Source organism: Miniopterus natalensis, chromosome 9, assembly GCF_054644295.1.
Source record: "Miniopterus natalensis isolate mMinNat1 chromosome 9, mMinNat1.hap1, whole genome shotgun sequence".
NCBI classification, from domain to species: domain Eukaryota; kingdom Metazoa; phylum Chordata; class Mammalia; order Chiroptera; family Miniopteridae; genus Miniopterus; species Miniopterus natalensis.
The window spans coordinates 37,213,655-37,229,148 of record NC_142089.1 but is presented as its reverse complement, the minus strand read 5'-3'; the positions used below and the strand labels follow the sequence as shown (position 1 = coordinate 37,229,148).

Genomic DNA, 15,494 nt, shown 5'->3' with positions numbered 1-15,494 from the left:
GTTTCTCGGCAGGGGTGCGGCTCCGCCCCCTCCCGCAGGCCCCGCCCCTCCCGCAGGCCCCGCCCCGCAGGCCCTGGGCTCCTCTGTGCGAGCCCCTCGTGGCGCCAGCTCTCCGAGCGCGGGCAGGTCCCTGCTGTCGCCAAGCCGCTCTGCAGAGCTAGAGAAGGTAGAGACGACTTAAGGCCTAATTCCAAAGAATGAAGGGCCGTCCGTTCACCTCGTGCCAGGTAGCAAAGGAGGCGGGCCTCCCGGGTTCCAGGAGGGTGTGAGCGAGACGGGGCGGGTTAGAGCAGGAGCATGAAGGCGCTGGACTGGGCTCTGGCGTCTCCCTACCTGGAAGCTTCGCAGACAGATAGACTTTCCTCCGACAGCAGCAGGCGGGGTGGGTGGCTGGGGTTCCTGGCCGGGGCAGGGAAGTGGACCTCCGACCTCTGAGGGTTGAGTCCAGCCTTCGGAGTCTAAGATAAACTAAGACGGAGAGACTTATGGTTTGACATCCGCTGTGGGCATAAGCCGGAGCCTGCGCCGGAGCCTGCGGAGGAAGGCTCTGGAAGCTGGAGCCTGCGCCGGAGCCTGCGCTGGAAGGTTCCGGAAGCCGGAGCCTGCGCCGGAGCCTGAGGAGGAAGGCCCCGGAAGCCGGAGCCTGCGCCGGAGCCTGCGCCGGAAGGTTCCGGAAGCCGGAGCCTGCGCCGGAGCCTGCGGAGGAAGGCTCTGGAAGCTGGAGCCTGCGCCGGAGCCTGCGCCGGAGCCTGCGCCGGAGCCTGAGGAGGAAGGGTCCGGAAGCCGGAGCCTGGGCTGGAGCCTGCGCCGGAGCCTGTGCTGGAAGGTTCCGGAAGCCGGAGCCTGCGCTGGAGCCTGCGCCGGAGCCTGCGGAGGAAGGGTCCAGAAGCCGGAGCCTGCGCCGGAGCCTGCGGAGGAAGGGTCCAGAAGCCGGAGCCTGCGCCGGAGCCTGCGGAGGAAGGCTCTGGAAGCCCCTGCTGGCTGGACCGCTGCATCCATCAGGATGCCAGCAGGGAACAGGTGGCGCATTCAACTCAAGATCACTTGAGACAAGTCTAATAAAGAGCTCCTTACAAAGGTGCAGGCCAGATGGAGAGAAATGACAAAGGACAAAGAAGCACTCCCCAAATTTTACCACCCCATGCCTAAAGCAGTGGGGGGAGGAAGCAATGATCAGAAACTGGAAGGAGAAATTAGGGCATAGAGAGCCACCGTGAGAGGAGCTATGACCCTCTGTGGAGGAATGCCACCAGCCAGAGGGGATGTGGCCAGAGGGCCAGGGGAAAAAATACCCTGGTATCCTGGCCTTCCTCCCACCAGTGTACCAGTCCCGACTGGAAGCTGGAGGCCAAGGAAGCCCGCTGATGTCGTCCACACAGTCAGCCTCCTGAGCAAGAGCAGCTCGGAGAAGGGCAGTGAATAGACCCAGAGGGCAAATAAAAGCTGCCCGACACAACTCGGCCCCTCAGAGTAGGAAGCGCCTTTTAGGTGCTGAGCACTCTTCTAGGCACCGGAAAGAGAGCAGTGAACCGGGCTGATGTTTGGACTAATTGTGATTTAGGAATGTCCTCCACCTCTTAAGCCCCTGAATGTTTGCACTTTAAGGTCTCACACAGGTGGTAATACAAGTATTGAAAGTCTCTGTGCCTCAGTAACCTCATCTGTAAAATGGGAACAGCAATTCTATTTCCTTCATGGGATTGGATTACATGTATGAGTGCAGGTAAAGTCCCCAGAACCATGTGTGGTGTGAAGGGCTCACTCAGTACCTGTTAGCTGGTAAAACTGTTATCACCATTGATACTAGTGTCTTTTTTTTTTTTTATGTTAGTTTCTTCTAGCTGGTCTCTGGCACTCTACCCCCTCCTTTCAAGACCTACATTGTGCATCTCCCCCCTGGGTCTCCCTCTCCCTTGGGCATAGCTGGGCCCCAGGTTACCTGGTATAGGATGCCTTCCTGGCTCTTACAGGAGCGCAGTGCGTGTATTTGGTTTGCTTGTGTTTCCTCTGGAGACTACGCTTCTGGGATGATCTCAGATTCATCTCCTTCTCCAGCCCCAAGTTTTAGCACAGGGAAGCCACTCAACAATGTTGGTCAGATTTTGAATGACTTGACATAATGAGCTTTTGTAGGTCATGGAAAAGAGCGTGGCCCAGACTGGAGTTCAGGATTCCTGATAGGGGAAGTGGAAGTAGCCGGTGAGCAAGACGAAGTGGCCCTGTGGCCTCAGGATCCAGCCCCTGTCCCTGGAGCCTGGTCAGAGACAGGCTCCTCCTCCCTTCCTGGGACTGGCTCCTGCCCCCAGCGCACAGAGTCCCAGGGGAAGAGGGTCCCTACTGCACAGGAGGCGAGAACACACTTGCTCTTATTCGAGTTTCAACCAGATTTATTCATCTTGCTCTCTTTTAAGGTGGAAGCTAGATTTATTTAAGAATTTTTTTTTTGGTCAGCAGTAGGTGGCAAAGGAGGGCAGAGTGTTTTTGTTATTCAGGTAGATGCTTCCTTGCGTCCATTCTTCCTAGGGATGAAGCTGGTGGAAAACCGCCCCTGCAGCACCTTTCACTTTCGCCGTTCTTTTGCCCACAGTGTCCAGAGCCTGTCTGTCAGAGCCCAAGCACAAGGTGAGATCCTAGGTTCATCCTGTGCCAATGTGTGAAGTGAGGCAGCCTTGGGAGTGTGTCCATGGGGTCAGCTTCCAAGGTCAGGAACAAACTTCCAACGTAATGGTAGAGCATATTTCACTGGGTCACAAGGATGCAATCCTTGAGACTGTGAAAAAACTTCGGGGGCAAATGATCAGTTTCTTCAGCCAGTAATAGCAAGGAAAATAAAAGAGGAGGGGACCCTGTAGACATAAAGATTTAAGATACATGCCAAACACTATTAAAAAAATCATAAGACAGTAGAGAGTATTTGAATACTGATTGGTTATCTGATGATATTAAGGAGTTATTGTTAATATTTTGGGGTGTGAAATGGTATTTTGAATATCTTTTCTCTTAGAAATGTATTCTGAAATATTTATGGATTAAATATGAGATACCTGGGATTTGCTTCAAAATAATGTGTATGTGGTTCAGAAATGGGGGATAGGGGAAAGGAGCTAATGGTAACTGATACATAATCAGTTCTTTCTATATTGTACATGTATATACATGGTATTTTTCCATAATAAAAAAATTTAAATTTTTTATTAAATGTGATAGCAGAAATCCATGTTTTTTGTTTTACCCTGGCTCACACTAATGAACTTGAAGTCCAAACTGAATGTGCCAGGTGGAAAGTGAATGTCGAATGGGTGTGTTTCAGAGGTGAATAGAAGCTAGTTCATTTCTCAGAGGTCAAGGGAAGCCTTGTTTCTCCCTAAAGACTGGTAAGACCTCTACAACTTAGCAGTGCCTTTTACCTAAGAGCCAGAACTTGAAGGGTTAAAGCGATGACTAGTACCACTTCTCTTGGCCTACTCTCCCTGCCTAATGAGAATGGATTTCCCTGGTTGTTAACACTGTTGAGGGAAATAGGAACCACAGCCTCTAGCTGGGTTCTATTCAATCTAGTTTAGTGCCTGGTGCTTGGAATTGTGCTTCCAGCACATTCTCATTTGTGTTCATTGAGCCGTTTAGGTCTCTCTCAACTGAGACTCAGAGAGGTGTAATACATGTGGCCAATAACTGGTGGAAGTGGGACTCACACGCAGGTCCTCTGGTTTCAAGACCTGGCTTCTTTCCACTAAACAGTACTGCCCTCTGGGTGTCAGAGTTCCTCTCCTTAGACATACACTAAATGCATCAGTCCAGGGTTACAAATAACGGTATTGTTATGTGGTTGATATTGTGCTCAGTGTTCTACATGCATTAATTTATTTAACCCCCTTAATGATCTCATAAGGTACATCCTACCTTTATTCCCATTTTATAGACAGGAAATGAGACACTGAGATTTAAACCCAAGTGTGTCTTTCCCGAACCTCCAACTATATGTCTGCTACTTCTCTCTAGTTAGTTGATGCAGGTGTTGGATGAAAGTTTTTCCAGAATTCACACCCAAATAGAAGCCTAGAAATGACAAGTAAGAAGGCTTACGCCATCAGTGCCCTAAAAGAAGGCCTTCACCCTACAGTTTGGAACCACTTGTTTTTTTAGTTACCTCATTGACACAGCATTTAAGATGAGCCAGGTGGTTGCTAACCACTTTGCAAATGCTAATTCATGAATGTTCGCCAGAGCGAGGTACTTAGGTGCTGTCATTATTATTCCCATCATACCAATGGGGAAACTGAGGCACTTGCTAACACCACAGAGCTCATAAAATAAAGCCAAGTTTCAACCCAGGCAGCCTTGCTCCCGAGTCTGTGCTTTTGATGATATTGCCTTCACGCCAGGCCCTGTGCCTACACATGACCTGTTCTAGAATATGCCAGTGAAGGTGTGGTCTTGCCTGTCATCCCAGTTTCTTAACTCCAAATAGTACTATTGGCCAGAGTAGTAACAGAAAGGTACCAACAGATTCTAACTTAAATTCTGAAGCATGGTTGTGTGAAATTGCTCTGTTCACTTAGGTCAGAAATGGGTTTTGAGGACTGACTAGCTTCTTGAGAGCTGTACTAATGAGAGAACATATTATGTTTAATGGCATAAATCACCTATAGCACTTGGCACATGAAAGAGCTCAATATACAGTAGCTATTAATACCCTAATTAATCTTTCTGATCTGCCAGCTCTCTCACCCCATCATGGCCCGCGGCCCAGGCGCACGTCCTCTGCTGCAGGAGCATTCTCACTGGCCTTCCACATCAGCCCATCCCTGCACTGCACACCCTTGCCTCCTTTCCTCAGGCGAATCTGTAATGATGTTCTCGAGCCTTCCCCCAGGGAGGATTATCCTTCCTGGTCCCATTGAATCAAGGCATGGACATGGGGTGTGCTCTGAGCAGAAAGGGGGGGGGTCCATCCCAGAAGGAACTGTTAAATACCAGTGCCTGTTTTGCCATGTTCGTTTCCCATCCAGCAATGGTCCAGTGGTAGCTGCTTTTCACCCTGGGTCCTAGAATAAGGAGATTCTGTATAGAGGCCCCAGCCATGCAAAATAACATGTAAACCTTTATTATTGTGAGCTGCGAAGATTTTAGGCTTGTGTCACAGCATAGGTCTAGCCTAATCTGACTGATACATGTTTCCTGATGCTCTCAGGGGTAGGAAAAAAGTCCCTAATATGCTGCAAGGCCCTGCAGTACCTCGACCTAAATGTCAAGCTTCACCTTGAATCATATTTCCTCCCTTTTCCTCTTCATTCAAACAGGCCTTCTCACCCCGCACAGGTGGCCAGCTCCGTGCTGCTACAGGCTCTGTACAGGCTGTTCCCTCTGCCCAGGGCATTCTCCTCCCCCCACCACACCGCTCCCCACCCTGCCCATTTGCCTGGTTAACTTCTACCTGTCCTCCTGGTCTCACCAGGCTTTCAAGGCAATGTGGATCCTTTATAGCCCGCATCACAACTCCATGCGTATCTTCCCTGCCGTTTATTTGAATAATACTGCTTTGCCCACTAGGCTGTATACTTTACAAGAACAGTTTCCCAGTCATTATTTATCTACTATCCTTAGCCCTTGGGATAGTTTTGGGCACATAATAGGTACTCAAAAATATTTATTGAATAAATAATTGAGTCAATATATTGTAGTGATTATTGGATGGAATTTAGAGCCAGACTCCTTAGATTAGAAGCCCACCTGTCATTTATTCATTGTATGACCTTGGATAAATTATTTAATCTCTCTCTGCCTTAGTTTCCTCACCTGTAAAATGGGAATGAAAATAGTATCCATCTCATAGGGTGGTTGTGAAGAGTAAACGGGTTAAGATATACGTTCCGTTTACTTATTGTCTCTGGTTTCCAAGCCCATCCTTCTATATACCCTGTTCTGTGGGGCTAGTAGTTTTCTCACTACATTTTCCAGACTTCCTTGCCAGGTGGCTGAAGTTAGATCTGGCCAGGAAGAGACACTGCCAGGAGCCTGGGTAGGAGGGGAGGGAGAAAAGGGACTTCTTTCTGGTTTCAGTTCCTGTCTGCAATGTGCCAGCAGCAGAGGAGGGAGGCAACAGCCTCCAGCTTCTTCCAACCATCCCAGCACCCACCACACCTCTCTCCTCAGGGCTAATCCTGGCAGCTTTGTCCCACTCCCTGGTCCTATACCAGCTGCCCCACAACCTCTCAGGGTCTGAGTACCAACCGGGTGGTGCCCCCACCCCCATGGTGACCCCTCTTAGTAAAGATCCAGGTATCAGCTATATGGGGTCCCTCCTTGGAGTCCCTAGGTTCTGGTAACCCAACCTTTCCCTTTTGTTCCTTCAGCTCCAGGAGTGGTGGTTGTATCTCATATCTGGGCTACATCAGAGCCCCCTGCTGGAAAACCTACTGGATCCATTCCTGATTCCTGATTGGGCCCACCTGACGGTATCTAAAGCACTTAGAACAAAATATCAGGCACATACTAAACAGTGGTGAGTGTAAAGTCTCATATTCATCTAACTAGGTGAAAAAAACCAACAGCACTGCCCATCAGAACTCTGTGCAGGGTGAGATGTATCTGATGATGCGGACTCCATGTTGCAGAAAGATCTCCAATCCATGCCCATCTCAAACTCCACCACCCAGGCATGATTTAAAGAAAATGATGACACAGCTTCCATAGCATTAGCAATTTTTTATTTTTCCTTTTTTGTTGCATAGGAAATGCAGTACTTGCTTCCAGTAATTGTATTGTAATGTGAGAAGGTGGTAGCACTAATGGTTGAATACAAGAGTTAAACTAATCCACACCAGCTCAAAAACCTGTGGAGATTTAGTTGAATAAGAATGGACGCCCACAGTGATTCTCAACCAATTACAAATTTTCACAGAACACAGTAAAACTAAAAGGCTAACCATGAGAGTCAATACAAGTCATCTAGAGGCACAGGGGGCCCGGCTCATAGAAACAAATGTTAAACCGAGTTATTAACACGGGAGTGTTCAGTTTCGCAACCCAGCTCTTATGGGAAGTGCTCAATCCCTTCCCCCCAAATTTGAAATGTGAAATCGAGATATCTTGAATGGACAGACTTCCAAGGGTGGTGGGAAATGTCCCCAGTAAACTTTGCTCTGGGTAAGAGGTCAGGGCTGTAGGGGAGTAGGAGTGGCACTTGCCTTTGACAGTCTTCCTTAAGGACCTCCTAGAACCTGATAAAGCTCTGGCTCTAGGTCTAGTTCACATCTCAGTGGGGACACGACCAAATGCCTCCACCGGACCAAATGCCTCCACACTGTGCAGAAGAAGAGTGGAGCAGGCAGCTCTCAAATCTCCATCCCTAAGGAGCCAGTGGCCTTGTGACCGTGGGTTGAGATATTAAAAAAAAGTGCTAATTTATGGACTACTACTAAAATAGTAATAAAAAAAAAAAATAGAATCAAAGGGGGGAAAAATACACTTTTGTCATTTTGAGAAGCTGAGCATTGAAACAGCAGGATAAACAGCCCAATTTGATGGACATCATTTGTTGTTAGAACCACTAGAGATACAAAAAAAGGTCACACACTATGGCCCGGGGACCATTTTCCACCATGGAGGGGCTCTGGTTGAATTAGAGGTGGCACTCCCACCATATACTCTTGTGGTCCAGACACATTTTGGAAATTAGGTTTTTTTAATTTAACAGTGTGAGGGGTCCACATGTGAAACTCATGATGCCTGGTACACAGCAGGCCCAGCCTCCCACGCTGCTGCCTCCGGTGCTCATGTTCAACTGCAGGTGCTCACCCTTATCTTTCTGAGCATTTCTGGTTTCTATTTCCCATTTCCCTGTCCCCTTATGTAACCCTTTGGGGCATAACACACAGATGGGTGCTCATTTAGGGAAAAAAATGAGGTGAAATTTAGAAATTTATTCAATTTGGAGAGTAGTTTCAAATTGAGACCAAAAAAGTATATTTAAAAAATCCCGTGTTAATAGCAAATTTCTTTTTCTTATGAATCGGGCCCAAAGTTTGTACAGTTTTGTTTTTGAAGAAAATATTGCAACTGTGCATGAAACTAAATAGCCACGTGATTTCTTAAAGATTTTTTTTTTGTTTTTTTCTTTTCACATGAGGAAGTCTGGTGTGAAGACAGATCAAGCATGGGTACCTGGCTGAACACTGTCCATTAAGAAAACGCTCGGGATCAGCAGAGCTTCGGTCGAGGGTCAAGGAAAACGTCCCTCTCTTGGAAATGTTCTGAGTGTCTTTGTAGCAGAGTTCTTGAAATTCAAATGTTCGTTTTTAGACAAAAGCCTCGCCAGGGACTGATTTCTGAAATCAAGCACCCATGCTTGTCCCCCTAGGAAAGGAAAAGGAAACAAAAGAACGAAAACAAAAACAAAAACACAAGTAATACTGAATTTAAGTAAATGTTTACCTCCAAAATACTGAAAACAGTCGAAATCAAGAAAAGACAGAATTTGCGTTCTCAGTGAAATACCTTTAAACCTAGCTGACAAGAACCGAGTCGGAAAAAAAGACTAACATAACTCTGAGTAATATTCATACAGTTCACTAAGCATTATGGAATAGCATGCATTAATATTGTACGGTTATTTTACATCACCTATACCAGAAGGTCCTGACTGACAGACAGCGAAGGCTACCGGTGTAGAAAAATCTTACTTCAGAAGAGCAATATAATACAGATTTCACAGGCACTACATTTTAATATATCAGGTATTATGCTGGTTTTCTTATAATTCTTTCTGTCCTAAAGCTGGCATTATAACAATGACCAAAAAGGCAAGGATTGAAGTAAACGGAAAGTAGATACCAAAGTTGATATAGTTTTTTTTCTTCAGATAGATTAGTGCATAGTTGTCATGCAGATAAACACTGCTATGCATTTACACTGTTGGAAAGCAGAGTGAATTGAGCCCGAGTTGTCACATTGGTGTAAATCATGTTGTCAGCCTGTAATAGCACCATGTAATGGATTTGCATGAAACATTAAATTGATTTCAGAACTGGTGACGCAGAATTCACTACAGTTAAGTGCTATGGAATAGCGTCAATGTTACCTGCTATATATCAAAGCAATTTTCATCCCACTGCTTTTTTGTTTTTAATTGGGAAAAATGAAAGGAAAACATACACGACACTAATTAGACGAATGCACAGCCTTGGACGTGGAGAAGGCAGAGCGGGTTGACTGTCAAACAGTAAATACATGCATTGACTTCAGGACGAAATTGGCCTTGGGAGCCGGTTTGAACGAAAGCTCTGCCGGTGGGCAGCGTGGCTTTCTGAGACCGTCCAAGGACAGGTCTTGGAGGGTAGGAGGTGAGGTGCCACTGAAGCTCTCCTTACATGACCATGCCAGTGTGTTTTAAATTTGTTCTGTGGAGGCCTGCTACCAGGAAACAAAGAAAAAATGAAGGAAAGAAAGAGATAGAAAACGAGAGAGAGAGAAAGAAAGAGAGAAAGAGAGAGATGACAGAGAGAGAGAAACCACCACTACCACCACCGACAAAAAGAGATTTCCAGAGACATGATGCAAAGTACATTAAATGACATTCTTAGAACCCCCCTCCCAAAAAAATACAAGGAAGAAATGTTTTCCTTAATCCAAATCTCTTCAGTACTTCATGACAGTTACTACAGAATGCAAAGCATCTGGGAATAAGGGGTTGGAAGGGGAAAGAGCAGCTCTTGACCGGGGATTTGCATGCTCCTGCGGCTGCCTGTCGCCATGACTCTGGAAAGCTTGGAGTCCTTTACCCCTGAACTGTGAGAGAGTGAGGAACACAGGTGTCAGGGAGTGTCCCTGCCAGCTTGCCCGTGGCCCACACCTGACTGAGGGGGGTGGGGAGGAGCTGGCACTACACAGCTGTTGTGCCGGGGTGTGAAGAAACAGAAGAGTTCAAACCTCATAGGAAAGAAAAAGCCTCTGGGATGGACAGAGTGGCATCAGGGAGAGGCCTCTGCCCACGAGTGATCTGAAAAGGAGCATTTTAGTGGCAGGGAGATGGATGGGCTACAAAAAAAAAAACAAAAAAAAAACCACAGAAAAATGATTAAGATTTAGTGTTTGTGCCTCTGACTTCAGTTCCCAAAGAAAAAACATGGAGAGTGACTTGAGGAACTTATCTTTGCCAATATTTTTAATGCCATTTGACGGAAGAGAAAAAATTCAATGTGTCTCAGAATCGAGGGCAGGGCCTCCCAATGCTGAGAGCCCTCAGTCTGTCAGTCTACACCCGGTCCCAGCTCTTCCTCAGATTTCGCTTGGCTTCTAATCTAAGAAGGTAAACACGTGGACTGTTGGTGTTTCTTTTTTCCTGCTTGATCACCACTGAACTACAGTTTCCTGCTGCTTTCTGGACAATGAAACATGAACAAAAATGTAACTTAGTGTATTTAATACTTAACCCCTGTTCATTTCCACCCTAGACTGCCTCCCTAATGTTTTAAAGCCTTTAAAACATTTTTTTCCTGCAAATCTGTTCAGAGTTCCCTAATTTTAGCTTCATCAAACTTAATACAACAAAATACCTTCAAAAATACAGCATACCTGTAACGTCCATTTACAATGGTTTTTCAGTAGACCTACACTTCTCAAGCATAGGAATATGCTATACCATTGACAGAAAAAAATAACTGTATTTAAATACTTACAAAAAAAAAAAAAGGAAACAGGAAAGTTTTAAACTTAAATCCAGTTCCCAAAGGGGGGCGGGCGGGAAAGAAAGAAAAGCAATTCTATGAACGCTGCCTTTATAATGAACAATTGGAAGTTTCACTAGGCTAATTTGACAGAAATTTTTCCTCATTTAAACAACATTACAAAAGTCCTGCATTATAAAATAGGGTAGAATAAATCAGTGTAATCAATAAAACTATACAACAATACAAATTACATATCTTCTGAGTGGGCAGTTTATTCTCTCTCTTTGCAGTCATGACTACAACATGCTCACTAAAAACAACTAAAACTGCCCAAACTATTGCTTAGTTTGTTTTGTTTTTAAAAAAAGGGTGCAATTTTATTGTATATACAACCAATTTACTGGTAATACCTTGGCTTATCGCAAGGTTCTGACAAAATGTTTGTCTAGGCTTTTTCCCTTCACTGTGAAGCACTGAAAGCTGCTATTTTTTTCTTTTTTTTTTCCTTTTTTCTTTTTTTTAGTGCACATATGTCATAATAAAGTAATGCCCAGCTAAGTGCTCTAGGGGAAGGCAAAGTATGCTGGCTGGCTAGAGGAAGTGACACCATATACTGACAACCACACCGGACAACAGCGCCAAACGACTATTCAACCACTTATCAGACACATATGAAAATCCAAAATGTTTTATTTTATTTTTTTTTCCTTAAATAGAGATAACCAGTAAACAATTTTCAGAACTTGGAAGTTTAAAAACGTGCATATAAAAATGGGCATTATATACTTTTTATTGAATGTGGATTGACTGCAGTCTGCTAAGAAAAATGGGGTGTGGGAGCTGAAGAAAAAGGAAGTTGTCTTTTTTTTTTTTAAGGCTTGCTTGTGAAAGGAACAGTTGTAAAAACAAAATTGCTTGAAGCAGGGTCAGCTTAGTGCTTCACAGTTTGACTGCTTCTCTAAGAGGAGCCCTTCCTGCGCACGTGCATTCAAAAATCACAACAAAAGTACAAAGACAAACACCTAAAACACACTGCGTCAAGTGCAGCACCGACTTTGGTCAAATAAAAAAAATAAAAGAAAAATTAATCATCGCTAAGCTTTTCTACACGATATAAGCAGGTATTGCATATTTTCATATATCTGGGGGGGGGGATAAAGGAAGACTCCAAATAAATTGTAAAATGCAGCAACATCCAAAATACTGATATTCTAAGCATCTACAGATCTCAGAATAGCACTGCCACTGACCACAGAGGACAATAAAGACTACTCCTATCTGCGGAACAACTAACTTTCTACTTAGTTCTAGATGTTGAAACTGACAATGGCTGACATAAAAGTCACATTTACAAAAAGTGTCTCCAAATGCTTGACTAGGGAAAAACCCCTTTCAAATAGAGGAGCATGTGCAACAATTCCACAAATAATCGCTATCCAGGGCAAGGCACATTGATATGGAATTTTTGTTTTCGTGCAAATTAAGGAAAAAAAACAAAACAAAACAACATTGTTTTGGGGGGGAAAGATGAGGAGCAAAGTGTCTTCCCAAGAATTTCAGTTACTTGATTGTATAGGACAGTAGTAGAGCCCTTCTGAAGGGCTGGAAAACATAGTTTAAAGGCAAGTGCCTAGAGTAGGGATTACAATATTGTGTCTTAATGCACTCTACTTTATCCTACATTAACTATATAAAAATTAGTTACTAACACTAGAACATGCAGAGACTTTCTCTGATCAGCAGGGCTTGCCAACCAGAACGTATATATATGTATAGTATAGGAAATCTTCTTGAAGTTGCATGGGAAGCAAAGGGGTGCTTCACTGTCTGGTAGAAAAATCACTTGCACTTTTTTTTGTTATTTTTTTTGTTGGTTTTTTTAAATGTTTTTTTTACATAAGATACAGGACATTTGGGGGTGCAAACTTTTTGTTTCCCTAACAAGTACCCTTGATCTGAATGGGCACCAGCATTTGTGTCAGTATTGGTTTCATTATTATTATTATTATTTTCCCCATAGCCCAGTTCAGGGGCGCAAAGGTCTTTAAATTTCTGGACAATCTCTGGTACAATGAAGTGTCTGATAACTGATAAATCCTATGTTGCCGGATACATGTAAAAATTTTCAGAATTGGCATAATCCATTATAAGTGACTTCTAGCTTATGAAATTAACAGATACCATGATTTCATTTTAGTTATGTGCTTTGATAACAGAAAATAATTAGCATTTAATGTAGTTAACATATTGTGGTAAAAGCACCATTAGATTTGTTTTTTTGTTTTTTTTTTTAAATTTTCCGTCAGTTTTTAAAGGGATACAAGTTTAACAATAAAAAACATAAAAAGCAAAAATAGCTCCCCTTTTTCTTGCAAGGCTGTTTTTTACCCCGATAATTTAGAGTCCTGGGGTGGAAGGACTTGAAAAACAAAAATAGAATTTTCAACAATCTCTATCTTACAAAGATATTTAGCTATCCAATGAAATTGCACTTTCTCAATTCAAAATTCGATTGTTTTGATTGATTCCTGTCAGTTTCTGTCAAAACAGACCATCTTCCCCATTTCCATGTGAATTTGTGTGTCATTGTTGAAATTGTTGAAAAAAATGCTTTTTTTTTCTTTTTAATGTAAGTGCAGCATTTCAAAACTTTTAAAAAACTGAATAGTAGTAGTAGTTTGCCATTTTCGGAATTGTTCTGCAACGTGAGTGGGTTCACTGTCCTTGAGGGCCATGTTATAGATTGAACTGCTGACTGCCGAACCAAACCAAGCTCAAAGAAAAAAGAACAAAGGAACATAACTGCATTCTCTTTTTCCAATATGTTACAGAAAAACATTGCCCTTTGACTGTCCCGTCAGTTATATTTTGCAGATCTCAGCTACTACAAAAGACTTAGTTCTCCATGTGCCTCCTGATCGCTCAGGGAGGCTCACGCCCATGTGGGTAAATTCATGAAATACTGCGAAACAGCCAGGCTCCGTAAGGAAAGTGCGCCACAGCAGGAGTCAGAGCAAGGGCAGACCTCCAGCCACACCACCTCATGCTCACGCTACCACGAACACACTTCAAATGTTACAAAGCCCAGCCATTTCCAGCACCATATGAGAAAATTACAACAGTCCCTAAAGTAGTTAAAAAAAAAAATCCCAAAAGGTTATGGCCTTTGCTGTTTGACCATAGTGCTCGCTGTTTCCATGTACAAGTTGATTTGAGTCTCCCCTTCCACTGACAGTGAAGTTGTAACCGCGCTGGGTTGAGGATGCGTCCATGTTACAGAGTTGAGAAGGGGTCAGGTGGTCTGTCTGGTGGATGGTGGGACACTTCAACTTTTATCCCAGGTACCAGGACTGGAAGAGAAAAGGGAAAGTACAGTTAGAGGTATAATCTAGAAAATAATGTATTTAGAAGTTTTCCTTCCAACTGTGAAATCAGGATCTACATTAGGGATAAAGGGGGATTCCCCAAGAAAAGTAAAGGAATGGCAAACAGTAGTAAATCTTGTGACACTGAAACTGATCTTATGCCTCTAAAATTGAAATTCAGTGTCACTGGGGTTTGCTAATGTTCTGAGTGTGTCTTACAAAATACAGTATTTATGTCCACTTGAAATACATATACAGGTCTTGTAGTCTGGTGGGGACAGCTATAGGAGAGCAGGAAACTGGATCATCTTGTTTTTCATGGAATCCTCAGTGCCTAGTACAGTGCCTGCAATAGAAGGTTCCCAACAAAGAAGAGTTGATGGAATGAAGAATGGGTAAGGGGAGAGGTTTCATGTGGTGAGAATATCTACTCTGATGATTTCTACAACATCTATTAATGAGATGCAGGCACTGAAGATGTTACTGGTGCATTCTCTTAAGAGGCACAGATGATCACCAGTGATATAAGAATAATGAATTCCTTTATGCACCCCTATGTTCTTTGCAGCACTATCTCCAACAGCCAAGATATGGAAGCAATCCCAGTGCCCATCAACAGACGAGTGGATAAAAAGCTGTGTTCCATATATTCAATGGAATACTACTCAGCCATAAAAAAGAATGAGATCTTACCACTTGTGACAGCATGGACGCACCTAGAGGGTATTATGCTCAATGAAATAAGTTAGTCACAGAAAGACAAATACCATATGATTTCACTTATATGTACATTCTAAGGAACAAGATAAATGAAAAAACAAAATTGAAACAGACTCATAGACATAGAGAGCAGGCTGGGGGTTGCCAGCGGGGAGGGGGCTTGGGGGACTGGGTGAAAAAGGTGAAGGGGTTAAGAAATACAAATTGGCAGTTATAAAGCAGTCACAGGGATGTAAAGTACAGCACAGGGAATATAGTCAATAATATTGTGATAACTATGTATGGTGCCAGGTGGGTACTGGAAGTATCGATGGGAACACTTTGTAAGTATATGATTGCCTAACCACTATGCTATATACCTGAAGCCAATACAAAATAATATTGAAAGTAAACTGTAATCGAAAACACTGTGATATAAGAATAAGAAGGCAAAGTGGGAAAAGTGCTGTACTGAGTCCTAGGTGGTACAAGTCACAGCAGCTCTCTTATACTGTTTCCTTATATGTGCATAAGGTAGATTTAATGATGTGAAATACTCCTTCCAGCTCAACATGTCTAAAATAGTGTTTTCAAAAATGACATATAATAATCAAGTGGTATCAAGATTTCACCCTATTAGCTACCATGATGCACCAAGGGGGAAAAAAATGAGACCACTGCATAACCCTCATTCATGTTTTTGTTCATTCAACATTTATTTAGAGCCTTCTCTATGCCTGCTGGGCCCAGTTACCATTTCCTT

The 15,494-nt window shown here is 43.6% G+C and overlaps 1 protein-coding gene across 6 annotated transcripts in view; it reads right to left on the bottom strand.

Moving 5' to 3' along the window:
- Positions 1 to 6,690: 6,690 nt before the first annotated feature.
- NFIA (nuclear factor I A) overlaps positions 6,691 to 15,494 on the bottom strand; it is a 353,365-nt gene continuing 344,561 nt past the window's right edge. For all 6 annotated transcript variants that reach the window (XM_016205901.2, XM_016205899.2, XM_016205903.2 and 3 more), the window contains one exon: positions 6,691 to 14,017. In XM_016205901.2, the coding sequence (XP_016061387.1) occupies positions 13,941 to 14,017 (77 nt within the window). In that variant the 3' untranslated portion in view covers positions 6,691 to 13,940. The remainder of the gene's footprint in view (positions 14,018 to 15,494) is intronic.